Here is a 26,259-nt window from a genome sequence, read left to right on the forward strand (position 1 = left end):
TGTTGAGAGCCTCCGGTTCTAGGAAATTTAAAGCCTCTCTGCTTTTCCGTGTGGTGCCGTAGGCTTCTTTGTTACCAAACCCACTTTGTTTGCAGCCATGCAGAACCACTAAGTAGGGCTGCTTGATGCAGGGCCAGGCGCAGCTCCAAGTGCCACAGATGTAACCGCCCTGCTCACAGACCTCACTGTTGGCTGACTCTGATCATGGGTGGAACCTTCCTTCCTTCTGGCAATTAAAACTTAGAACTCTCCTGGCCATGGCAAAACTCATAGCTGGTCCTTGAAAGTCATCTGAATGTCGATGGTTATAGGCCACTCAGGGTCCTGGCTGTGTATACAAAATCTCGGGGAGAAAAATAGCTCTGTAGACTGGTCTTTGAATTATCACCCTCTACTGAATCTAAGCATAGGAGATTAGTTCTTTCTTGTTTAAGGATAATTTTGAACTCCTGATCCTGCGGCTTCTTCCTAATGGGTGCTGAGGTTATGTGCCTGCGCCCGCCCTATCACACCCAGATTTATATAGCATGGCTTTGAACCCAGGGCTTTGTGCACGCCAGGCAGTCACTCTACCTACTGAGCCACACTTCAACCCCTAAGACTAATAAGAATTTTCTATGACGTCCTTTTTTGTTTTTTGGTTTTTTTTTTTTTTTTTGGTTCTTTTTTTTCGGAGCTGGGGACCGAACCCAGGGCCTTGCGCTTCCTAGGCAAGCACTCTACCACTGAGCTAAATCCCCAACCCCTTGTTTTTTTTAAACAGGGTGGCTCATCTAGCTCAGGCTGGCTTTGAACTTGTTCGATAGCCGCCGAGAGTGACCCTGGGCTATCGATCCACCTGCTCCAACCTCCCAAATGCATTTACAGGTGTGCTCTATGACTCCCACCTTCGTTCTGATTCTTTTTGTTTGTTGGTTTGTTTTGAATTTGCAATTTTTTCTTTTATTGGATATCCTATTTATTTACATTTCACATGTTATCGCCTTTCCCCGTTTCCCCTCCAGAAAACCCCTGTTCTCTCCCCCTCCCCCTGTTTCTAGGAGGGTGCTCCCCCACCCATCCACCCCCTCCCTCCTGCCTCCCCACCCTGGCATTCCCCTACACTGGGGCATTGAGCCCTCACAGGACCAAGGACCTTGCCTCCCATAGATGTCCGACAAGGCCATCCTCTGCTACATATGTGGCTGGAGCCATGGGTCCCTCCATGCGTACTCTTTGGATGGTGGTTTAGTCCCTGGGAGCTCTGGGTCATTTTGGCTCTTTTTATGTGGTATTCTCTCACTAAGTGTGAGAGCTGGTGAGGCAGCTCAGAGGGGAAAACACCAGAAGAGAACCTCAACAACCTGTTTGAGCCCCAAGACTCACGTGGTGGAGAGAACTTACCCCCAGAAGTTGGCCTCTGACCTCGGTCGTGTGCACACACACACGCTAAATAGATAAACATAATGGATTTAAAAATAAGTATTAGGGATGGAGAAGGGCTCGGCTGTTAAGAGTGCTGGCTGATCTTCCAGAGGACCCAGGTTCAATTCCCGCACCTGCATGGCAGCTCAAAACTGTCTATAACTCCAGCTCCAGGACATCTGATTTTTTTGTATTTCGTCTGTTTGTTTCATATTCAAACACAGGCATACATACAGGCAGAGCACCAATTCATGTAAAATAAAAGTAATTTATATAAAAAATAAAATAAACATCAGACGAGTATCTATGATGCCGTTAGGGTCATCGTGCTAGGAGTTGGGTAAAGGGGGGTGCTGTGATTGGAGTAGGTCGTCTGAACTTGGGCTGCATTTTGCCTAATGGAGACTCCATCGACGTTACGGTGACGTGTGTTGTGTGCGTCATATACGCTTGGCTGAGAGAGCACTGCAGTGTAAGACATGGTGAGGGTCCAAGAATCTCTGAAGAACGATACCCCAGGCTCAAAGAGTGTGCAAAAGCAAACAATGCGTCTTCAGCTGAACTTCCTGCGTGGGGGGGTCTTCCTGTTTGGGACCTGAGAGAAACGGAGACCTCCGCTTTTACTGCCTGTTAGGAGAATTCCAGGGAGGGCTGTGTGCGCTTTTACCTTGATTGGTCAGCTCTGTCTCGGGGGTGGGGGTGGGGTGGGGGTGGGGGTGGGGGTGGGGGTGGGGGTGGGGGTGGGGGGTGTCTGATTCTACAATCATTTAAACTCTGGAGACTTCCCCCCACCCCCGGAGGGGAGTGGGGCAGCTCACTCATTTGAGCTACCTGTTCTTACTTCTGGCCGGATGACAAGGTGCCCTGGGATTGGATGCCCGAGGCGGTGGTTGGCTGACCTCAGGTTCCTGGATCTGGGTTCTTGATTCTGGGAAACAGAAATTTAGGCCAGTTTGCAGCCTGTCACGGAGTCAGCCTGCCTCTGGCTGACTCAGCTCTCTCCACATTCAGGCTTGAAGAATTAAGGAGCCGGGCATGGCGGTGCAATCTGAAATCCTTGCCTTTGAGAGGCTAAGACCTAAGGGTGGTGAGTTTGAGCCCAGCCACAAAAGGGCTGGGGGAGGGGAAGGCACTGGGGACCACCATTTCCTGAACCAGTCACATTTCCGGACAGAGGGAGAACAGCTCTCCTTAGGTGAAGAAGCGTACGCACAATGGGGCAAGATGGCGGTGTTTCCTGGTAGCTGGAGATCGATTGAGTGTGCAGCGCTGGGAACAGGACTGGGACTCCTTGAGTGCCAGACAAGCTTTCCACCTTCGAGCTACAACCGTAGCTTAGAGGCGCCATTTTTACCAAAAGAGCAACCAATGCCAGCAAAATGGCCCCTCGTCCGATGCCAAGCCTGATGGCCTTGAGTTCAATCCCCGGAGCCTACGTGGTATAGACAGAATTGACACCAGCAAACTGACCTCTGACTTCTATGTGCATGCATGATGTGTTGTAGCCAGTGTCGACCGGGAGTTGTGTATTTTAGATGTGTTCAAGCACGGCGCGCCACCGGACGGAAGCCATTCTTGGGGATGAGTAACTCAATCCGGAGTACGCAACAGAGCGTGCCTATATCACTCTCTGAGGAGCAAAGTAAGCCAAATACAGATCAGACCAGATAACATCAAAACTCTTAGTAAAGTCCGTGGGATGCCCTCTGTTCGCATTCTGTCTAAGCTCCGCCCCACAGTTACCTGGCAACAGCCAGGCGTGCCTGACTCACTATAAAAGGGGCTGCTTGCCCTGCCCCCTTGCTCTCTTGCTCCTGCTCTTGTCTTCCTGTCCCCACTCTCTCCCCACATACATGCTCATGGACGGCCTCTACTCCTCTACCTCCCTCCTCTCTCTCTCTCTCTCCCTCTCTCTCTCCCTCTCCCTCCCTCTCCCTCTCTCTCTCCCTCTCCCTCCCTCTCCCTCTCCCTCTCCCTCTCCCTCCCTCTCCCTCTCCCTCTCCCTCTCCCTCTCCCTTTCTCTGCCTCTACTACCCTCCTGACTCCCTTCCACATGCCCTGAATAAACTCTATTCTATACTACACCATCGTTGGCCAGTCCCTCAGGGGGAAGGGATGCCTCAGCACGGGCCCACAGAGGCACCTCCTTCCCCATACCTGACCACACCTACATATCCCCCTCTCTCTATCTTTTTTTTCTTTTCTTTTTTTTTCGGAGCTGGGGACCGAACCCAGGGCCTTGCGCTTGCTAGGCAAGCGCTCTACCACTGAGCCAAATCCCCAACCCCCTCTCTCTATCTTTTTATAAACACATCACCCTCTGTAAAGATGAACCCTATAGATGGACAGGCTTATGAGAGTGGATGAAACATCCCAGGCCACACAGATGGCACAAAAGCCACCAGGTTAGAAAGCACATCTGCTCCAGCCATCTGGGCAGAGAATGGGTTTCTCATTCCTTCCCTTGAAGCAACAACCGAAGTGCATGGCATTCTGGGTCCCCCTAGTGCGTGTCTATAAGCACAAAGACCTCCATGCTCCCTACGATAAATAGACACATAAACAAATACATAAATATAATAATATAGGGGTTGGGGATTTAGCTCAGTGGTAGAGCGCTTACCTAGGAAGCGCAAGGCCCTGGGTTCAGTCCCCAGCTCCGAAAAAAAAAAAAAACCAAAAAAAAAAAAATAATATAATGAGAGGAAAGCAATCAATGATCAGTATGGGATAGAATTTCTCTCTCTTTGATTTTTTTTTTTTTTTTTTTTTTGCTTAAGCCTGAATGACAATAACAGGCTTCCCTCTCCTTCATCTACAGAACAAATGAGTTCTTATGCCGCCATCTTGAAAAACCATAGTTTATACCTTTAGGCTGTTCCAGTTGTCTGTTCTTGTCAGTATTGATTATTTTTGCTCAATCTCTCCTGCTTGTTTTGTGGTTTCTATTGAATTATATAAATATGGTGACATGCTTGGCCTTAAATGCGCCATTTGGTTTTGACCCAAATATGCGTTCTTAGACCTCAGGCTCCTTTTCATTTCACTTGGAAAATCTTGAAATCCTCTTAAGCAATGAGCACTGATGGCCAAAGGCAGATTTTTGGAAGGAATCCTCTATTTAGTACCCAGACCATCCCCTCCGCCTCCCAGGAGAAAATTCTCCCGTGTTCACCAATGACCTCGGAGTCCTGAGAACAGTTTGTAATCCCAGATTTCTGAAACCCAACAGAGTGATTTGTGTGATCTGAAAACAAGGGGAGATTAAGAGCAGAATTTGATTCTGACAACAGAAAGAAGCAAGCAGAGGGTGAGGTGTCCCAGAGAATTAATCCAGGCCCCACCGTGTAAACACCAGCGGGGCAGCCTTGCAAGACTGCAGGGGCCGAGAGCAGTCTCTGAAGGAGCTGGCTGCTGCCATCAAACAGCGGTGCTCCAAGAGAGATGGGCCCATGGACAGGTCGGGAATGTGGCCTTCTCCCTGCCAAACTCCTTTGTGAGTTTTCTTGAGTCATGAGACAGCCAAATGCAATCTTCTGGATTGATGCCATGGTCCAGCCCCTCCTCCCTGTCTCAGAGCCCTTACAAGGTGAGGAGGTTTCTTTCCAGAACTCCAAAAGCATTTTTTTCTTTTGCAGGCTTCAGTCTCCCAGTCAAATGGCAGAGCAGCGTGTAATTACCTAACAAATACAGTATGGTAACACCTTAAGGTGTACGCAAGGCCTCACAGGAAACTACTTTGAAAGCAAGAGAGGTGTGTACATTCCAAAGGCTTCTTTGAAAATGGTTCCTACCCGGCAGGGTACTTCATAGCGGCTACATTTTCATTACACCTCCCCATCGGTGAGGCAAGCCGTCTTCTCTTTCCACACCCACAGTTTTCTCTACCTTAATAACATGTCTGCAATTTCCCTACATCTGAACTAAATTCCTCATTAAATCTACATTACTTGTTTGTCAGACTTTAAAAAAAAAAACAAAAAAAAAAAACCCATGTAGAAGCTACTTGAGGTCGGCTTATGACTGTATTCCCGGCTCTCAGGAGGCTGAGGCAGGGGGATTGCTACAAGTTGGAGAGCAGGGTAGGCTGTAATTCGGAGAATAACAGGCCAACTTGCCTACATCGTGAGAGACTGTATCAAAACAAAGGAATCAGTGGGTGAGATGGGTAGGCAGATAAAGGCACTCTCCTCCGAGTCTTATAAACTGAGCTCAACAGCCAGGACTCTCGAGGTAGAAAGCTTGACCTTTGACCTCTTGACCTCTGACCTTCACGTGTGTATCTTGGCTTAAATTCTCTCCCCTCAATAAATAAGCAAAACGTGGGGGCTGAGCAGTGAACAACACTTGTCCTTGCAGAGGGACCCAGATTTGATTCCCAGCACCCAGACGGTGGCTCACGACCACCCACGACTCCACTTCCGACTCCCACAGACTCCGGCATGTGTGTGGTGCCCGCACAGACACACATTCAGGCACACACACACGAAGTAGATAGATGTTTTTAAATGTAAGGAACAAATACAACCGTATCTGTGAGGGAAATGCATGATATTTAGTCCCAGCGCTCGGCAGGTGCACACGAACGCTTTGTCGGTTGTGGCTGGGTTTCCGCGCATCTCAGTGAAAAACACTTCCTTTGCTCTCTGGGAACCAAGCGCTTGACATTTGGAAGTGTGAACTGGCCTTTAATGGCCGAGGTGCCTCTCTAGCTCTTTACTGACCTTTTGGAATGTAACTCCCCCCCACCCTCGGGAAGAGGATCCTATTGTGCTGGCGACAGCGGCATGTTGCTGTCTCTCTGTTGTTGATTCTGTTTGCCCTCTGCTCGGCGTTTCCTGTGCTGCTTCACTGTGCTAATGGCCCTGGCCTCCTGAGCCCCACACTGAAGTCCAGGCCATAGACACACATGCTCGGGTCATCCTGGACGCTCAGAAACCCCTCCTCCTGGGTCCCCAGGTCAAGGCTTTCCTAACTCATACGCTGAACCTTTGGACCCTCCCTTAGAATTTCTCCCTCCTCCACCACACCCCTGTGGGAAGTAACACCTGATGCCAGTTTGTCTTAGCTTCAGAGAGAACACGGTGGGTGCGTAGGGTGCCTGGTCCACGGACTGCCGGGGTCTGTCTGTCTGACTGCACTCTCCCCCACACGGACATTGAGGCAGAGCTGACGAGTCAGAATTCCTGCACTGTGCCCCGCCCCTCCCCGTGAGCCCAGATGAAGACCAGGAAGCTCCATTGGTTAACTTCCGTTAGTCCTGTGGACCTAATTGATCTAACCGATCTGTTCGCTCCTCCTGTCTTTGTAATCAACTACCCCAAGATGGCTGCTTAAGAGCAAACAAGCAAACAAAACCGAAACAAAATAACAACCAAGAATGCAGTTCTGCAGGGTTGGGGATTTAGCTCAGCGGTAGAGTGCTTGCCTACCAAGCTCAAGGCCCTGGGTTCGGTCCCCAGCTCCGAAAAAACGAACCAAAAAAAAAAAAAAAAATGCAGTTCTGCCAGCATTATCCATACCCTACCCCTATCCCCGGCTTCTTCAAGGATTCACCATTGCTTGTGAGATAAAGTGCGACCTCTCCAATGTCACATTCTAAGCACCTTTCCTGGCCCATGTCACAACTTTAATTACGCCCTCCTCAGTGACCAGGCACTTTCCCAAGTACACTCAGCCATCCATGTAGGGGACGTCCGGAAACCCTCATGTGGAACAACCTTCCCCAGACACTCTTCAGCCAGTTGACAGAATCCTCTTGCCCTTCAAAGAGGCCACTCAAATGTCACTTCTCTCTGCCGCTTTCTCTGTCTCCCTGAAGGTTCTCTTCTGGGCTTCCACAGAACCCAGCCTGTAATTCTGTAATTTCCTAATTGCCTGGTTTCCTTATATCACAGTTGTATTTCTCCTCCATTTGCTCTGTGTGTGGTGTGTGTGGTGTGTGCTGTGTGTGTGTGTGCTGTGTGTATGTGTATGTGTGTGGTGTGTGGTATGTATGTGTGTGGTGTGTGTGTGTGTTTGGGGGTATGTGTGTGATGTGTGTGTGCTATGTGTGTGTGTGGTGTGTGTGTGGTGTGTGTGTGTGTTGTGTGTGTGTGGTGTGTGTGTGTGGTGTGTGTGTATGTGTAGTGTGTGTGTTGTGTGTGTGCTGTGTGTGTATGTGTAGTGTGTGTGTTGTGTGTGTTGTGTTGTGTGTGTTGTGTGTGTGCTGTGTGTGTGTGGTGTGTGGGGTGTGTGTGTGTGGTGTGTGTGTGTGTGGTGTGTGTGTGTATGTGTGGTGTGTGTGTGGTGTGTGTGTGTATGTGGTGTGTGTGTGATGTGTGTGTGTGTGTGATGTGTGTGTGGTGTGTGTGTGTGATGTGTGTGTGCTATGTGTGTGTGTGTGGTGTGTGTGTGGTGTGTGGTGTGTGTGTGGTGTGTGGTGTGTGGTGTGTGTGGTGTGTGTGTGTATGTGTGTGTGGTGTGTGTGTGGTGTGTGTGGTGTGTATGTGTGTGGTGTGTGGTATGTGTGTGGTGTGTGGTGTGTGTGGTGTGTGTGTGGTGTGTGTGGTGTGTGTGGTGTGTGTGTGTGTGTGTGTGTGTGTGTGTGTGTGGTGTGTGTATGTGTGTTTCCTGGAGAATAAAGAAGAAGGAATGGATATGACATTTTGCTTGTGTTGCTTTGAGTCAGGGTTTCTCATAACCCAGGCTGGTTTCAAACTCTGTGTGGCCAAGGATGATCTTGACCCCCAGGTTCTACAGTGTCAGCCTCCAGAGTTCTGGGGTTTCAGACACCTGCCACCCTGCCCGTCTGGATCTTACCATTCTTTGGACATCTCATGAGTCTCACCCCTTCTCACACCTCCTCCACCAACTGTCGCCCCAGTCCGGCCTCAGCACCTCTCCCCTGCACTTTGGAACGAGACCTGCCTGCTGCCATATTTCCACTCACGCCCACGGTGATGGGGTGATGCGGCTTCTAGCCCCTGCCTTCCCCTCCCCCACCTTCAGCCCTCCTTATCTGGTGGCTTCTTGAACACAGCAAGCTCTCTTCTCCTCCGGATACTGAATCCATCTGCTTGGTCAGATCCATCTTTCCCCAGATGGAGACACAACTGTTTCTTTTACTTCATACGCAGAGGTGTCTGCCGTCCAGTGACACCATCTAGTCTGGGGGCATAGCGGACCGTCAGAGTGGTCGCCCAGCATACGCTAGGCCCAAGTTCCAACCCTTGCAGGGCTGGACGCACGGACAGGTATTTGCTGACTGAGTCGGGCACATCTTTGGGTGGCAGATTCCAGGTATGGTACCTGGTCGCATACATATGTGTCGGTGCCGAGCAAATTCACAGACGTTACACATGGAATGGAACTCCAGCCTGCACCCAGGATTATCTGGGGTGGGAATACAGATGTCTCAGCCATTTAGTCTCTGAGCGTAACTCTGGTTTATTTCACTTGTGTTAATAACCGTGCGCGAGATATCCAGCTTCCTTTGGGTTTCCAACAAGAGCGGCTGGCCAACCAGGTTTGTCTCAGGGGTGTTTAGGCTTCACAAAGGTTAGCGAGCGGCAGACACGCACAGCAGGGATTTACAGTCATCCCTTGCTGCTTATCGGCTCCTGAGGGATTCCGCTCGGTTCTTCATCTCCTGAGGTTTATGTCGTGCATACGTCGTCTTTTAATCCCCCAAATGCTGCTTCATTTCCTTGTTCATTTTTGTTCTGTGAAATTGCTTTCCCGGGCCATCCTGGGGTTGGTTGGTTTGTTCGTAATTGTTTGTGTGCTCGCTTTGAGACATGTCTCTCTATGTAGCCCTGACCGGTCTATAACTCTGTAGACTATGATGGCCTCATAGAGGTCTGTCTGCCTCTGTCTTCTGAGTGTTGGGATTAAATATGCGTGTCACCTTGCCTGTTAAATTCATTCATTCATTCATTCATTCATTTTTATGAAAGGGTCTCACGTAGCCCAGCCTGGCCTAGAACTCTTTATTCTCATCCTCCTGTTTGTAACTCCCAAGGGATTACAGACGTGTGCGCGCGTGTGTGTGTGTGTGTGTGTGTGTGCGTGCGTGCGTGCGTGCGTGCTTGCGTGCACAGGCACGAGCCACCACACCCAGGTTTTCTTTTTCTTTCTTTTTTTTTTTTTTCCTCAAGAGTCAAAATATTTAAACAGGTTCTTACTCCGAAGCCCAAGCTGGCCTCCAGGTCGTAGCAATCCTGCTGGGATTGCGGGCCTGTGCCACCACATCCCAATCCACCTTTCTTGCACGTGTCCATGCAGAAAAGAGGGTCCTCCTCGAAGCCCGCGTTCTTTTGGGAGTCTGACCATCGATCCTAAAGAGGCTAAGCAGTGAGCAGGATGTAGGGACGGAGCATGGGCAGAGTCTAGAACACAGAGGTCCTCACCTCCAAATCTTAACTCCCCTACTACTTAGCACCTTGGTACAAGGGCCTCAGGAGGTACAGACCAGATAGAGGCTGCTCACCGCATGGGCGCCCTGTCCCAGCTCCCGCTCGGGTCTTTCGTGTGCACCGTGTCTTCTGATGTCACCCCGAAATTAGTTTGAAAGAATCATTTGCGCTTCACAGAAGAGAGGAAACAGGCTCAGGGAGGGTGATGACACTTGCCCAAGCTACCCAGATGGGGCAAGCCGCAGAGCTGGGATTTAAGATTGAAACCAGCCCAGTGTGACTTCCTGGCTGCCTACCAAGGGCAGGAGTCTCTCTACAGCTAGAAGGGCAGGAGGTGGTTGGACAGAGAAAGAAGCATAGCAAGTAGGTCCTACCTGGAATTTGACCACCACCACGAACTTCCAGGACAGGTAGCTGCAGCCAGACGCCACCTGGCTCCTCTTGGGTCAACTGTAAATTCTGTGGCTGGCTTGCCTGGGCAATCCTAGTCCCGATTACACTGTGTGGAAGGCGGATGAAAGCGGCATAGGTACACTCCTAGCTTTATCCTTCCAGGTCATCTGGTTCCTGCGTTTGTCTGGGTGGTGTCACAGAGTGCCTGCCTCCTGGCTGATCCTCTAGCGTCCTGCACCCCTTTGGTCCTATGGCCAAAGTTGTTCTCTCTGGAAAGTTCACCCTTGCTTGACTTTGGGGGCGACCGGCCAATCCGGGGCACTGAGGGATCCTCCGGGAATGATAAGGGGCTCCGCCAGTCTCCTTGGGGGAGGTTAGCCAGCCCCTTCCCTCGTGCTCCTGTTCAGTGCCGCAGCGCCCCCTTGGCCACCAGAGGCGCCCGGAAGCGGGACTCCCTGAGCGCGGGGCGGGGCGAGGGGCGGGGCGCGGCGGCACCTGGGCCGCGGGAGAGCCGGGGGTGGGCTCTCGGGGGACAGCAGGCTGCCCCCCCAGATCCGCAGCGCCGGCCGCCGGGAGCTCGAGGCTCCGGGCGCAGAGGCTGCGCTGTCACATGGGCGGCGGCGACGGGGCCGCATTTAAGCGGCCAGGGGACGGCGCCCGCCTGCAGCGCGTCCTCGGGCTCGGCTCCCGCCGGGCGCCCCGCTCCCTGCCCTCCGGGGGCCCCGCGCCACCCCCGCCGGGCCATGCGAGCGCGGGCCCCGCCGCGATGAGCTCGCACATCGCCAAGAGCGAGTCCAAGACGTCGCTGCTCAAGGCGGCGGCGGCGAGCGGGGGCAGCCGGGCTCCCCGCCACAGCTCTGCGCGGGACCCCGGGCTGCGTGGCCGCAGGCTGCCCGGTCCCTGCCCCGACTCGCCTGCAACGTGCGGGGACCCCAGCTCGCGGAGGCCCCTGTGCCGGCCGGTGCCGCGGGACGAGGGCGCGCGCGGGAGCCGGCGTGGGCTGCCCCAGGCGCACTGCAGGCCCCGGGAGACGCTACCGCCGGCCCGCGGGCGCGATGGGGAGGAACGGGGGCTGGCGCCGGCTCTCAGTCTACGGGGCTCCCTGCGATCGCGGGGTCGCGGGGACCCGGCTCCCGCTGGCACCCCCGAGGCGGACCCGTTCCTCCACCAGCTGCGCCCCATGCTCAGCTCCGCCTTCGGTCAGGTAAGGGCCGCGCCCCTCGCCCGCGCTCGGGGCACCGGCGCTCGGGACCCTACGGCGGCGGCGCGTCCCCGGCCCTGCTCGCTCTGCCCAGTCGGGGCGCACCTCGGCTCATCCTGTCCTCCCGCGGCCCTGGCACTCCGCCACCCCCGTGTCTGATTCAGCACCCTGTGCGCTGTCCACACTCCGGGCCTCTTCCTGAGCTCTGCTCAGCCGAGCCTGCCTCGCACCTGCAGGAGCGACCTCCGCAATCCTCCCCGGAGATTTTCCGGGGTCGTGAGCAGCGCTTGGAGCAGGCGGCGCCAACCCGCTCCTCTGGCCTCTGGCGACCCAAAGGAGCGAAGGGCTTGCAGTCTGAGCGGCAGAGGGGAGGACCTGGGAGTCCGCTGAGTTGTTTGCATATGAATTTCTAATAGCCGTGACTTAGAGTGTCTTCAAAGGTCTGGAGAAAGTTAGGGGATTGGAAAAATGGGGAGGAGAAGAGATGTCTGGGCAGGCATGAAGGGTCTGCCCAGGGCTACGGCTCTATCTGGAACTTGAGAATGTTTTAGGAAAGGTGGTATTCCAGGGATGCCATCTGGATGACAGTTAGGCAATTGTGGGATAAGACCGAGAAAATGTAAGCCTGAGTTCTTGTGTCTAGGGTCAGGAAGGCCACTAAGAGGTCACCGGCGACTCGTTTTTGTTCCTCGCACGCCTTTGCCCGCAAGGACTCCAGTCAGCCAGGCGTTTACAAACAGCTCAAGGCTACAGTGGGGGGTTGTGTCGCAGGGGAGACAGGAACCCTTGAACTTCTGAGCGAAGCCAAGATTTCCTCTAGTTCCGAGCCTGTAATTGAATCGAACTCACGGAGGGAGGCAGTTCAGCAGAGGCGCTGAACTGCAGAATGCTGGCTGGCATGGTTTTAGACGCAGGGGGTCTAAGCGTTTCTGTGGCAGGATCTAAGGCAAAGATAACCACCTCAAGCTCCCGGCTTGCTGTGCGGGATCAGTACTACAAGGAGGCCGCGTGTGTTTTGCTTCAGATCTGCTCACTTCTTTTCAAAAATACTACTCTGCAGTGGCTAATGCAGGTGGAGCTCTGTCATGAAGGCAGCTGCACGTGGATTCGGGTTGCACGGGACTGCTGGGATGGTGTGATGGGGCCAGCCGCACAAGGCTTTGTTCCTGCAGGGAGCCCTGTTAGCGGTGCTCAGGAGTAGAGGTTTGGACGCAGAGCCCTGCGAGCCAGAGCCTGGCTCCGTGCCAGGGAAGATGCTCACTGCAGTGGTTTGTGTGTTCCAAGGAGCGGAAGCATGTTAGGAGCGATCTATGGGTCTGGACTGGGTTGTCACCCAAACGCTGTGTCGTGAGTGGGGAATTTTGATTCACTCAGTTACCAAGCATTTCTTGAACGCCCACTTTCTCCAGGCATTGGTGGTCCACTAGGAAGGGAGCAGGGGGGTAGTCAAGATCTGGGCTGTTTTGGAGCTTTTGACCCAGCAGTTTGGAAGGTGCCCAGTCACAGGCTGATTATTCAACTTGCTATCGATCTGGGAGCGGGGTGGGGGAAGGACCGTTGCTTCCCCACCCTTGCAGCATTTGCCTGCAGAGGCCCCAGTCTGAGCTCAGAGCCTTTCGACCGTCTGCTCCTCACCTCCTCCAACCGCTCAGCCATTAAGTGGAGACTATTCTCCAGCCCCAGGTTCTGAAATGTCACAGGGTCACTTGAGTCACGAGGAGTTGGAAGGTCCCATGAAATATTTACTACCTCCCTCTGGAAGCTCTTGCCTCTCAGAGCCGAAGACTTTCTGCCCCCCCCCCGCTACCCCTCCCCCCAAGCACATTCAGTTTGAGTTTCCTGTGACTCCTCTAAGGGATCAAGACGACAAACCCAGCTGGGGGGGATTTGTGTCAAGAGCCTCCGGTCTCCTTTGACCAGGAGGAAGTAGTCTTTCCTTGCTATCTCTGTCTTGCATTGAACATTCTGTCCTTAGAGACAGGGTGGAGACTTAAGAAGGCAAGGTGGGGTCCTGAATGCAGAAAGTTCCGGGTGGACCCACTTAGGGCAGAGTGTATTTTGTTCAGGCCGTTAACTTATTTATCCATTTTTTGACCTTTTTTTTTTTTGAACCATTATCTCATCTGGGCTTTTATTTATTTGGGGGGAAAAAAGAGAGAGAGATGAATTATAGTGTCTCAAGGAGAATTTGGGAAGTTAAACGATTTACGCAGGCCCCTGTATAAAGCTGGGTCCACTGTGTGCCACCAAGCCAGGGCTGTGTCTATGTCCGTGTTGCTGATACCAATTAACTATAAGGTCGCCTTCCTTCTGCTTGTAGTAGCAGCAGAGCGAGCTAGGCAGGATTGGGCATAGTAGAGCTATCCAGATAGACTCTCCACACTGGGGAAAGTGGGAAGCAAGATCCCCCCTCCCCCAATCAGCAACCTGGAGTTGCTCTACTGCCTGTAGGGAGACACTGTGGCTTCAAGGCTAAGGTATGGGATGGTGGCTGGGATCCCTAGCTTCCAACTCTGTCACTTTGTATCTCTGTGACCTTGGCATCATTCTCTCTCTGTGGCCGTGGTTTCTTCATCCAGGAATGAGACCGAGGAAAGGCTACCTGGCAGGGTTGTGAAGGCTCACAGGAGGTTAAGGCTATCAGAGGCCCGGTTCACGGTAAGCGCAGGCTAGAGAGCAGCCTGCGTTGTTCATTTCACTGCTCGAATTAAGAGTCACGAAAGAGGGGTGTCTGAGTAAGGGCTGCCACGTAAGGCAAGGAAGGCTTTTGAAAGAATGGGCTCAGAGCTCAGTCTCCGTGAACTGTCCCTGGTTCTACCAGGTAAGGACATGTCACCTGGATGCCCCGACTGTGGGGCATGAGACGCAACCGTGAGTGAGCAGGATATGGGGTCTTGGAAGACTATGGTGGGAACACACCTGCTCTTGCTTTAAAGCTTAAGAAGAGACGAAGGCCCCAGCTTAACGCCCCCAGCTCTGGTCCCATCCTAGAGAAGCATCTCTCTTGGTCTGGAGGGACCAGCGTGGTGTCCACACAACAAGCAAAAGCCTCACAGCATTCCCGAGTGACTCATGGGGTTCCTCGTTCCTGAGGTACAGATGAAGAGATAGGTCAGGGCCATGATGGTTCGGGTCCTGTGGGTTCAACCGCATCAGCCCGTGTCTTAAAGACGAGGACCGTGAATCTCTGATCCTGCTCCACCTGCTCTTTTCTGATGCCTTTCCTTCGGGGCCTGGGGTGAGGGAAGAGAAGGTCAGCCTGTGGTTTGCATCAGTCATGATGCTAGGAGTGGCTGAATCAGTGGATGAGCATCCTCGGGGACGTCTGGATGTCTGCGTTTGGCTCCAGCTGTTTCCGGTGATCGACAGGGGTACTCAAAACCTCAGCCCAGAATCCACGACCCTCACCAGAGTCTGTCCTCAGAGGGTTGGCGTTGTCATCTCCCCTTTTTGAAACGAGGACACAGGCTCCAGAGGGCAGTGCCTGCCAGAGGTCACAGAGTAGATAAACAGTAACACCTGTCACCTGAGTGGCACTGGGCTGGCCAGGAAGGGAAGGGAGTCATCAGAAGTGTCCACGGGGCACACCTCATGGTGTCCCCCAGCTCTCCCCCTGAGTGTCCCAGCACTGGGTTATCACCCAAGTTGATATGTTGCTGGTAGATCTGGTCAAAACCTAAGTCCAGCCCCCTGCTAATCAGGGATAACCAGCGATGGGCTCATCCTTCTCACCCTCTCATCCTATTATCCATTCACAATCCGAAGCATGGCCTCAGAAGCTCAGGGACTCGCAGAGTATAAGAAAAAGGGTGCGTGTCACAAAGCACTCTTCGCTTCCTAGAGGAAACTCCCAACCTTCAGCCTTGCTGTATTTTTAAGGGAAGGTCAAACCTCCTGCCCACTGGCCAGTTTATTTATTTATTTATTTTTTTGGTTCTTTTTTTCGGAGCTGGGGACCGAACCCAGGGCCTTGCTCTTCCTAGGTAAGCGCTCTACCACTGAGCTAAATCCCCAGCCCCTGGCCAGTTTATTTTAAGGAGTCTGTAAAACCCCATATCTGCTCCTTCTGGATCCTTGGCTGACCTTAAAACCTCAGTAGTGTCAACCCCACTCTTACCCTAAAGCAGAATGGATTTTGAATTTTTCTACAGTTTATTTATTTAAAATGTATATATGCCAAGTGTGGTGGTGCACACCTTTAATCCCAGCCCTTGGGAGGCAGAAGTATGCATACATGTGAGTGCATGTGTGTGTTTGTGCATGCATATGTATCTGTGTATATGTGTGTGTACATGTATACAAGTGTGTGTCCATGTGTATGCATATATGGAGGGTATGTGTGTATATGTGTGTACGTGTGTGCAAGTGTGTGTGTGCATGTGTATGTGTGTACATGTGTGTATATATGTGTGCATTTATGTGCAAATGTGCATGTGTGTTTGTGCATGCATGTGTGCATGTGTATGTGTGTATATGTGTGTGTATGTGTACAAGTATATGCGTGCATGTGTGTGCAGGTGTTCATGGGTATGTGTGTATATGTGTGTATGCAAGTGTGTGTGCATGTGTGCATATTGCATGTGTGCATGTATATGTTTGTATTTGTGCAAGTGTGCATGTGTGTGTGTGTGTGTGGAGTGTAGGTCAAAAGACAGCTTTCAGGAGTTGGTTCTCTCCTTGTACCATGTAGATCCCAGGAATCCAGCTCAGGATGTGAAGCTCAGCAGGAAGCACTTTGACCCACTGCACCATCTTGCAAACCGGCCGAATGGGCTTTCTTTAAGCATTTGATTGGTTTTGCTGTCTTCTGTCTCCAGTTTCCAAGGACAGAGGCATAAAAAGCCAAGGTCGACAAGCGCCTGTTATATCAGAGCCTGGCCTGCAGGGGGCAGAAGTGACCAGGGCTGAGTAACGGGATGAGTGGATGATGCATCTAGTACTTTAAGGCCAATGCTAGGCAGAGGAAGGGGACAGGTTTTAGGCGCCAGACACTGGGTGGGGCCCTTTGTGAATATTGTTTCATTAACCACCCATAAAAACCCCAAGGAGGTGTTAGTATCTAAGAGACAAGTTCCAGAAGACCAGAGTGAATCAGATCCATCTCCATCAGTCTGACTCGGCATTCTATTCTCGGTCCATTTTTTTTTTAAAGATTTATTTATTTATGTATGTGAGTACACCGTAGCTGTCTTCAGACACACCAGAAGAGGGCATCAGATCCCATTACAGATGGTTGTGAGCCACCATGTGGTTGCTGGGACTTGAACTCAGGACCTCTGGAAGAGCAGTCAGTGCTCTAACCGCTGAGCCATCTCTCCAGCCCTCGGTACATCTTTTATTTATTTATTTGTTACTATTATTTTTTAACATTTATTTTTCATTTTTTAAAAGATTTATTTATTATATACGAGTACACTGTCACTGTCTTCAGACACAGCAGAAGAGGACATCAGATCCCATTGCAGATGGTTGTGAGCCACCACGTGGTTGCTGGGACTTGAACTCAGGACCTCTGGAAGAGCAGTCAGTGCTCTTAACCGCTGAGCCATCTCTCCAGCCCAGATTTACTTATTTTTACTTTGTGTGTAGGAGGTTTTTTTTATTTTTCCCCTGCTTGTCTGTGTTCCACATGTGTGCCTGGCTGGAACTGGAGTTACAAAAGGTTGCGAGAAGTGGGTGCTGGGAACCAAACCCCGGTCCTCTGCTAGAACAGCAAGCGCACATAACCACCGAAGCGTTTCCCCAGCCACTCTCGGGGGATCTTCACGCCAGCGACAGGTTCGAGCTCCCTAGAGAGCGGACAGTCTCTGCACTCAGCCGCCTACACCCACTGCACCAGGGACTTCAGGGCAGGTTCCAGCCGCCTCTGTGTTTGCCTTTCTTAGCGTTCTCTGAAATACAGTTAAATAGCCGTGCTCCTCACGCTCTCCTGCCCACCTGTGAGGATGGAGACTCCCGTTGCCGCTGTTCCTCTTTATTGTTCCCAGAGCCAAGCACAGCACCCGGCACATAAACGCCGGGCAAAGGCTACTTCCTTCTTCCACTTGAATAATTACTTATCAGCGCTATTAAGGACCACAGGCTTTCCTGTATGCGCCGTACTAGCCACACAGGGAAAGTCCCATTTTCTAACGGAGGAAACTGAAGCTCAGGAATGGAGGGTGATCAGAGTCAGAGCCTGGGCTCAACCTTAAACCCCAGATCCTTCCCCATACATCCGAGGCCACTGACCCTGACCCCTGGCCCAGCGGAGTGCTTCCTCCTTACTGCGTTGCGGTTCCGTTAGCTGTCTGCCCCTCCCCAGCTGTCTGTCCGGCATCTTCACCCTGTTTCCTGCCCTTTAGGTGTTCCCACCCAGGCTCCTCCTTTTGTGCTCAGGGAGTGGCCTCTCCCTTTTCTCCTCCTCCAGGAGTATGGCCCAAACAAGGCATCGAGAAACTGCCTTGGCTAAACCATTCCCACGGCATCACAGCCATCGTGAGCCAGCCAACGACTTCCTTTATAGCCTCGCAGGAGGAAGCTTGTGCCACCCACTGGGCAAGGCACCCAGCCATCTTCGCTAATGAGATTTCTGACCAGACACCCCAATGGACAAAAGTCCCTGGGAGAGGAAGCAGTCTGGGCCGGTGTCTGCGATTGCATCAGGGGCCAGGGAATGGGTCAGCCTCCTGGTCTATCTCTGGCGCCCCCTGCTGGGGAAAAGCTGGCTGCACGGAAACAGGAATGCATCTCTGGATTGCAGCGCTCAAACCGGGACATCTGAGGTATGAGAAGAATTCTCTTGACAAAGCGAGAATTTGGAGGGACGAGGAACATCCAGTCGTCTGTAAAGTTCCATCAGTGGGACTTTGAGGACCACCTTTAAAAGGCAGCCAGTCTCCCTGTTCTGCACTTCAACAAAGCCAGTGAAAGACCCTCGGTCAGGATTGGGAGGATAATGGGAAGGACCAGAGACCTTGGCCACGACCTCTGTGCCAGCACCGCCTTCATTCTGCTCCCCTCAAGGCCATCGCTTGGCTTCCCGAGGGTCAGGGAGCCTTTACATAGCAGAGGGAACAGAAGGAAGAAGCAGATGCCAGCTGTGGGTTCAGCTGTGCTGCCAGCCCTGGAGCCTCGTTCCATGTCAATGATGAGGCAAGTGTGAAAAATGGAGCGTAATAGAGACGTCACAAGATCTCCAGGCCCTCGACTGAGAGCCACCTTGCTGTCCATCCAGCTGGAATTGCCAGGGGCGGATGAGCCATGCTTGTCCGGCTCAGTGCTCTTCAGATGAGGCATACATCTCCCTGGGGTCCTGTGTGTGCATGCATGTGTGTGGTTAGTGGTGTGTGTGTGTGTGTGTGTGTGTGTGTGTGTGTGTGTGTGTGTGTGTTCGTTCACCCGCACGCATTCACACAGCAAGGTTTGCAAGCTGTGAGGCACCCTGGCTTTGGGGGCCCAAACTAGCCAGCTTTCCCCTTTCTGGATCTGCTGGCCTAATTCCCAGCTGCAGCTGCCACCTTGGTCCCCCTCCCCAAGGCAATCTCCCTGCATATTTGGCAGCATGGGAAGGAGGGGGCTGAGGGGAGGGGAAAGATGCAGAGAATGGACTCAACGCTAATGCTTTAATCTGATGTTGATGATCCGCGAGGCTTCCAAGCGCCAGTGCCCTCTGTGATCTACTCTCCAGGGGATTTTTTTTTTTTCTGGTGCCATGCACTTTTTCCTTCAGCCTTTGGCTCCTTAAGAAACTGACCAGAAAGTTAAACCTAGACGCACAAACGCACATACAAACCACCAGGAAAAAAAAAAAAATCAGCGGGAGCAGTCAGGCAGGCGAGCACGCGCGCTCCAGATCAGCTCTGTCCTGGAGGAAGAGCCAGCTCGGACAGAGAGTCGCTGGGGTTGGCAGTGACCCAGACTGAGGTCTTCTGGACCCCCAGAAGCCTCCTTCATGGACCCAGAGACCGCCAAAGGGGCTGTGTCAGTGTAGAATGGGCAACTGCGTCAAGTCGCCACTAAGAAACCTCTCGAGAAAGGTATGTTTGTGTAGCGCCCAAGTCTTGGTACTGGGGTTGGGGACATCTTGCCGCCTACCCCGGAGGGGATGAAGTGGGTGGGCGTCAGACACTCTCTACCCTTCCCAGGGTGTCTATCCAAAACCGCCTCCCTGCTCCGACTTCAAGACACCCTCCATTGGCAGATTCTTATGTTCTAGGCAGGCTCTGAGCTAAAGTTAGGGCTTAAAGCTGCCTGGGGTTGGGGGTGGGAGGTCATGGGGTCCCGGAAGGCCATATTTGGGGATTCACGGAAGAGGTAAGAGAAAAATCATGTGACTTTGGGGCTTTAGGGTTGTAACATGAAGAGTGGAGATTCGTAGGACATCGGTGTACAGATAGCTACCCTAGAGTCTAAAGAATGGGAGACCCTTCAGGAGCAGGCCACAGGGCTCAGAGGGTCTGTGCTTCTCACTGGTACTCTCTAAGCCGGTGGTTCTCAACCTTCCTAATGCTGCAGTCCTTTAATACAGTTGCTTGTGTTGTGATGACCCCCCCAATTATTGTTATTTTTGTTGCTACTTCATAACTAATTTTGCTATTATGAACCATAATATAAATAATCATGTAGATAGAAGTTTGCCAAAGGGGTCATGCTCTGCAGGTTGAGAACCACCGATCTAAGCCTTCAAAACTATGGGAACCGTATTAACCAAGGACATTTCCCCCCTTTTGATTCTACTCACCCTTACTCTCGAGTCAGGAGTGGGAGTCAGGATGACCACGCCGTCTTAGAACCCAGAGTGGCTTCTTTTGAGAAACACAGTGCCCAAGAGATATGTGGGTCAGGATTGTATATGTCACTTTCTAGGGTGGATTTACTGCTTGTATGCTAGGATTTCTTTCGCAAGAATTCCTTTGAGAAGGCAATTGTTCGCTCCTCGGGCATCATTAGGGTCTGGGCTGTGCCTGCAGGATGTGTGCTCCCTGCCTGTGTGTATTCTGCTGCGTATGTTGCTGCCTGGCAGCAGTCAGGTCACAGACTGATAAAGATTTTTGCTTCCAGTGTTTTCATTTTCCAAATAAAAGTGATTGCCTATTGAGGGGGCGGGGAGACTAGAGGGTCAGGTGACTCACCGAAGGTCTTGGATTGGCTGATGGAGCCGTCACTCAGGTCCCACCTCATTTTCCCCATTAAGGTTTCTGACCTCTCGATTTAGGACACTTGGGGCTTTTCAGCCTGTCGCCTTCCTCTCGTGTGGCTAAGCTGCTCACATCGAATTTCATTTAATCTTCGGCCGTTCCTTGGGCTGCTCAGAGGGCTGACGCTTCCCTCGTGCCTCAGAGTCTGCCATTCTCTCAGGGGAGGCTTCTGCCCGGGAGGTGGTTTATGGAAGCAGAGGCTGATCTGAATTAGAGGATCACAGGCAAATGCCACCGCAGAGGGATATGAATTTAAGAACGAGTCCTTTCCTCCGCCTCCAATCATCTCCTGCTGAAGAGTGCTCGAGTCAGACCACACAGGGCTCCTCCTCCCGGCCATGTGATTGTGGACGAATTCCTTAACGTTCCATTGACTTAGTTCTATCATCGCCCATGTGTCTCAGTGGGACTCAAACTCAGATCTGTACACCACCCGGGCCTGAGCCGTAGTGGCTTTTGCTTGTTCTGTTCTGCTAACTAGAAACAAGGGCTTATTCTGAAACCGCATTTTGAGTATTTGGGGTTACACGTATGGGCCACTACAGCTGGTTCATAATGCTTAGGCCTTTTTTCTTCTCTTTTCTCTCTCTGGTTGGTTTTTGTTTGTTTTGTTTTGAGACAAGGTTTTATGCATAGCCATGGCTGACTTGGAATTCACTGGCCTCAAACTCATAGATTTCCTGCCTCTGCATCCCAAGTACTAGGCTCAAAGGTGTGTGCATCACCACGCCCAGACCCTAGTATTTAATTCTCAAAATGGTTGTGTGCTGTGCGCAGTGCCGGATGTATAGTGCTGGACACGTGTTAGGGAGCTCACTATCATCCAAGGTAAAGGAGGGGGTAAAAACGGAAGAGATCGGCTATCATCACCGCTGATTTTGACATGAGGCTTCTGTTTGTAGCCCAGGCTGGCCTCAAGATCCTCCTGCCTTAGCTGCCGCACATTAGATGTACAGCATAGTCTTGAGCCATCACACCCAGGCAGACTTCGTTCTCAGAGCCTCATACGTGCTGAGCCCTGTGCCTCTGCCCACTGAGCCACACTGGCAGCTCTGGCAAGGCTCTGAGTCCCCTGGAGAAGTGATCATAACTCTTAGGAACCATTTCTTTTTTTGGATGTTTTACAATGTATCAGACATCTGCCATCTCACTCCCTCTTCCCTTCTGAATACTTCCCCTGGCTAGTTTGCAGAGAAGGGAGCTGGGCCCGGAGATAAGGATTTCCGAGGTCATTCTGTCGCTAGCAAGCAGAGTTGAGGATTTAGAGCCTGCCCTGTGTAAACTCGGAGCTGGTATTCCGTGCGTGCCTTTTCTTTCTCTCAGTGCCAGAAATGTTATTCATAAATTCCAAAACATGACCCCCGAGACTGTCTAGTTCAACTCCCCACTCTGTAGAGTGACACGCCCTCTCCTGTCTCATGAAGCTCCCACCACCCTTCACATTCTCCTTGAGCACGAGCGGACCGCACCGTGCACCCTCGGGTAGATGGTATTGTTAGAGAGCCGGAGGTAGTGACATTCTCTAATACTCTGGCCTCTCCTGGTTCCAGCCCAGGCGTTCCTGGCCCCTGGCTCGGCTCCCTGAATGGAAGCTGGGAATATGGACCTGGTGATACGTAGCCTGCTTCTGGCCCTGAACCGGGCAGGACTAGACTGTCAGGTGTCATCATCGCTGACTGGGGAAGAACGGCTGCCTCCTGGGGCAACGCGGTGCCAGGCAGAGTTACACTCAAGAGATGCAGTGGAAATTCCCAGCCACCACTGGCTTATTCTTTGTGGGAGCAAATCCCTCTCCGTCCTTCTCATTTCTCTACTGATTGGCAGATGCTCCCCCACTTCCCCTGGAGCCAGAAGTAAATGCCTTCTGGCTCCCAACATCTCTTAACTCGCTCTACCAACACCATTGTCTGCACCGTTGCCGTAACTACGGCAACTTCATTTATTTGGCTCTTACTGTGTTCTGAATGCTATGCAGAGCACTCTATAGGCCATACGTAGCTCGCTCGCTGGCTCACGAGAGAGCCTTGTGGACACAGACGATTGCCCCCCAAGAATGCGGAGGATGCTGGGGCACGGGGAGATGCACAAGGTTACACAGCGAGCAAGTGGCAGAGCTTTGCCCGTGACGGTGTCCAGAGGCAGCACACGAACCGCTCTTAGGATTCTGTGCCACCTGCCACCTCCTCCCCCCTCTCTCTCTCCCCCTCCCCCTCCCTCTCCTCCTCCTCCTCCTGTCTGTGCTTCTCCTGAGCCAACACGAGTGAGATTCGTCCAGAAACAGAGTCTGCTTTTCCACAAACATCTCCAGTCAGATTACTTCCTGGAGCTAGTCCTCCATCCAGTCCTGGACTTCTCATGGACCCCTTCTTAGAGGGAAGGGCTCTCTGGTCTTTGCCATTTCCAGCATAGCCTCAGAGGTGTGAGCAAATGGGGCAGAGATTCAAGCTAGAGTGAGCCTTGCTCCGTGGACGTCCCTCATGTTCAGAGATTTCTTACAGCTGACCCTCGAGCCTTGGTCTGAGTCACCGTGTCTCCTTTGAGGAACTCAAGTTCTGTTCCTCCTTCTCTAGGTCTGGAAGGGGTTAAGAGGCTGGAATTGAGTCTCTGAGGTTCCAACAGAACAGGCTGCCCCGTCTACACCTGTGTGTGTGCTTAGCTAGAGGGGGCTGGTTGGAAGAAGGCTAGTTGGGATGGCGAGTGTATAGTTCTGTGTGTCTCAGACAGACAGCTCTCTTGGGAGTCCAGCTATCCCTCTGTCCTTGGGAAAGTTCTGCTACAAGCTCCCACGCTGAAGAGAGGCTATCCCCTTGCGGGGCACGGTGCTGGACCTGGGAGGCACTGAGAATTCTGGGAGGCCTGGATCTACCCACATGTTGTGTCTGGACACTGCTTCTATCCTAAGGGGAAGGTCTGTGGAGCAATGCTGACTTTTTATAACTGTGGGAATCTTCAGGCTGGCTGGGGCCTGAGAGCACAGCTATATTTGGTCAGATGGCAAGGCCCCTGCCTCAGCCTCTGGAGCGCAAGGAGGCCAGCCTGGGCATGGAGCCAGGGAAAGAGGGCGGGAGAGGAAAGGAGAATTGCTGGAAGACCGCCCAATTAGGTCGTCATGAACAGGTGGAGCCTGGGCACAGGTGGGCCTCGTCTGACCCACTGATGCTTTTTGAACCAGATTTGGCACCTGTGGCCTGGCGTGGCCTGGGTAGCACCGCCCATTTAGAGTGCATAGCGTCCATTCTGCCCCCTTCCCACCCCCTACCACTCACCTTTTATTTGCCAGCAATGGTATCGTTGGTTTGTGACCTCCAATTAGCGGACTTTCGGAAGCCCTGTGTTCTCTGTGTCACCAGTTCAGCCTGACTCTTCTGGTGGGGGTGCAGGAGGGGGTGTCCAGCTAGGGCAGGGCCTGAGTCTATCAGAAGACTGGGAGACAGGATGTAGGTCCCAGGGCTGAGTTGGGACACTGGAAACATTTAGGGAAAGGACATGGTTCTGTGTGACACTCCGCTCCGTCTGCTTCATTCTGAATGTCATGCATACAAGTGTGTGATTCTCTGTATACGTGCGTGCGTGTGTGTGTGTGTGTGTGTGTGTGTGTGTGTGTGCGTGCATGCACAGCCTACTTCAAGCACCACATCTATCTCTTCATGGGACATTTCGGCCAAGGATTGGAGTCTCCATCAGTTGGATTAATTAGATATTCACCCTTGTACACGCTAAAGCTCTCAGGACTTCATCTTGTGACTCTCAAGGATCTTCTAGAATCAACAGCCAGGCCAGGGCTGGGAGGGCCCAGGTGAACAGGGAGGTGACACCTCACCCCTCTTTTTATTTGCTTGGTTCTGGCTGAAGATGCGCCAGGAGGAGAAGACCAGCTACATGGCGGTGCAGACAAGTGAGGATGGGCTGGCGGATGGCGGTGAGCTCCCTGGACCACTCATGATGCTGGCCCAGAACTGTGCGGTCATGCACAACCTGCTGGGTCCCGCCTGCATCTTTCTCCGAAAGGGTTTTGCCGAGAACAGACAACCTGTACGTAAGTTGACCCGGTGAAGCCAGCTAACTGAACCTGGCTTCACATGGCTTCACATGGCATGAGGAGGTGCTGGGAAGAAAAGGGGTTTTGTAACCTAGCAACCCCAATTCTCAATGCCCCCCCAACTTGTGAATCTGATTCTTGAAGTTTCCCACTCATGGCTCCAAAGTGAGTCTGTATCAACCACTGAGAAATGATTAAAGCCGGGGGCTGGAGAGATGGTTAAGAGCACTGGCTGTTCTTGTGAAGGACCTGGGTTTGCCTCCTAGCACACACACACACTTGGTGGCTAACAACCATCTGTGACTCCAGTCCCGGGGGTGGGGGGGCGTATGTGTGGATCCGATGCCCTCTTTTGATCTCCATGGGCACCGTGACATGCATACACATATATTCATGCAGACAAAACACTCAAACACATACAAAATAAATCTTTTTTTAAAAGTCTCAAAAGAGAAATAAATAATAAAAGCAGATAAAAGACCCGAGATTAGTTCCCGACACCCACTAGAAATCGGAAGGTGATGACAGGTGCTTGCTGAGAGGAGTCAGAGACACGAAGATCTCTGAGGCTCACTGGCCGGCCCAGAACCAGTGAACCTGAGGCCCCAGGGAGAAAGACCTGTCTTAAAATATAAGGCGGATGGGGCAAGGGATGGGCTGGCCGGGTGGCTCAGTGGTACTGCGCTTTCAGGGGCCTTGGGTTCAGTTCCCAATACCTCATATCACTTAGCTCATCTTTGACTCTAACTCCAGCGCCATGGAGATCACACTGCCATCTTCTGGCCCCCAGGGGTTCTTCATTCATGGGGTTGTACACAGGCACAACCCTCGGCGGTTAAGAGCACTGACTGCTCTTCCAGAGGTCCTGAGTTCAAATCCCAGCAACCACGTGGTGGGCCACAACCATCTGTGATGGGATCTGGCGCCCTCTTCTGGCGTGTCTGAAGACAGCCACAGTGTACTCACAGACATAAAATAAATAAATAAATCTTTAAAAAAAAAGGTGGAAGACTCCTAAGGAGAGCATTTAAGGCTGACCCCCATCCTCCATACGCACACTATCACAAATGCAATCACATGGTCCTGCGTGCACACACGCCTCCACGCGTGCCTGTGCGAGCGCACCTGCGCATGCGCAGATAAACACGCACCAGACTCCTTTCGGCGTGCAGAGGAAACCAACGCTACGTCAAGTGTCTTGGTGGGATCGCCTCCCAGAAGTCCCAATTCCCAGAGGCAGGGGCTTTTGCCCTCCTCACTACCATGGTGGGGAGACTAAGTCTGATACAGTAACACGTTTGAGGTCACACTCCCACGTGTCAGCGACAGGATTCAGACGCAGCTAATTCTGCAGTTTCTGTGCTCTTAGCAGCAATGCAGTGTACCCAGACGGTCTCCTGGTATGCTATGCTGTGACATCCTCTGTCACGTGTGACTGTTGACCTCTAGGGAGGTGGCCAATGAACGGAATTATTGATTTGGTTTTTTGTTTTTTCATTAAAAGCTTTGTTTTGGCTGAGGGTTGAGCTTGTGCGATCTTGAATATGCTAGGCACCGGTTCTATCCTGAAGTGTATACCCCAGCCCTCCAGTTCGAATATAAGTAGCCACGGGTGGTTAGTGGCTACCTTAACGGAGCAGCCTCCTC

At 52.2% G+C, this 26,259-nt stretch overlaps 1 protein-coding gene and 1 long non-coding RNA gene across 8 annotated transcripts in view; one reads left to right on the forward strand and one right to left on the reverse strand.

Annotated features, from left to right (window-relative positions):
* Cabp1 (calcium binding protein 1) overlaps positions 1-26,259 on the forward strand; it is a 63,701-nt gene that overhangs the window by 28,638 nt on the left and 8,804 nt on the right. The window contains exons 1-2 of one of the 4 annotated variants that reach the window (NM_133529.2): positions 19,368-19,412; positions 24,426-24,605. The exons of 1 other annotated variant lie outside the window; for it this stretch is intronic. In NM_133529.2, the coding sequence (NP_598213.1) occupies positions 19,368-19,412; positions 24,426-24,605 (225 nt within the window). Of the gene's footprint in view, positions 1-10,740; positions 11,398-19,367; positions 19,413-24,425; positions 24,606-26,259 lie in introns of those variants that run through there. 2 more of the 4 variants (NM_001033676.1, NM_001033675.1) reach the window with 2 other exon arrangements.
* On the reverse strand, positions 1,653-10,628 carry LOC134481303 (uncharacterized). Of its 4 annotated transcripts, none has more exons than XR_010056804.1 (4): positions 10,175-10,628; positions 2,875-3,034; positions 2,246-2,332; positions 1,653-1,999 (listed from the first exon to the last, which is right to left on the reverse strand). It is a non-coding gene; the product is annotated as an uncharacterized LOC134481303 (long non-coding RNA). The 4 variants fall into 4 exon arrangements; XR_010056805.1 differs by lacking the exon at positions 10,175-10,628 and adding an exon at positions 6,453-8,334; XR_010056807.1 differs by lacking the exon at positions 10,175-10,628 and having other exon boundaries at positions 2,236-2,332; positions 2,875-3,324.

The sequence above is a fragment of the Rattus norvegicus genome, chromosome 12, assembly GCF_036323735.1.
Source record: "Rattus norvegicus strain BN/NHsdMcwi chromosome 12, GRCr8, whole genome shotgun sequence".
Classification (NCBI taxonomy): Eukaryota; Metazoa; Chordata; class Mammalia; order Rodentia; family Muridae; genus Rattus; species Rattus norvegicus.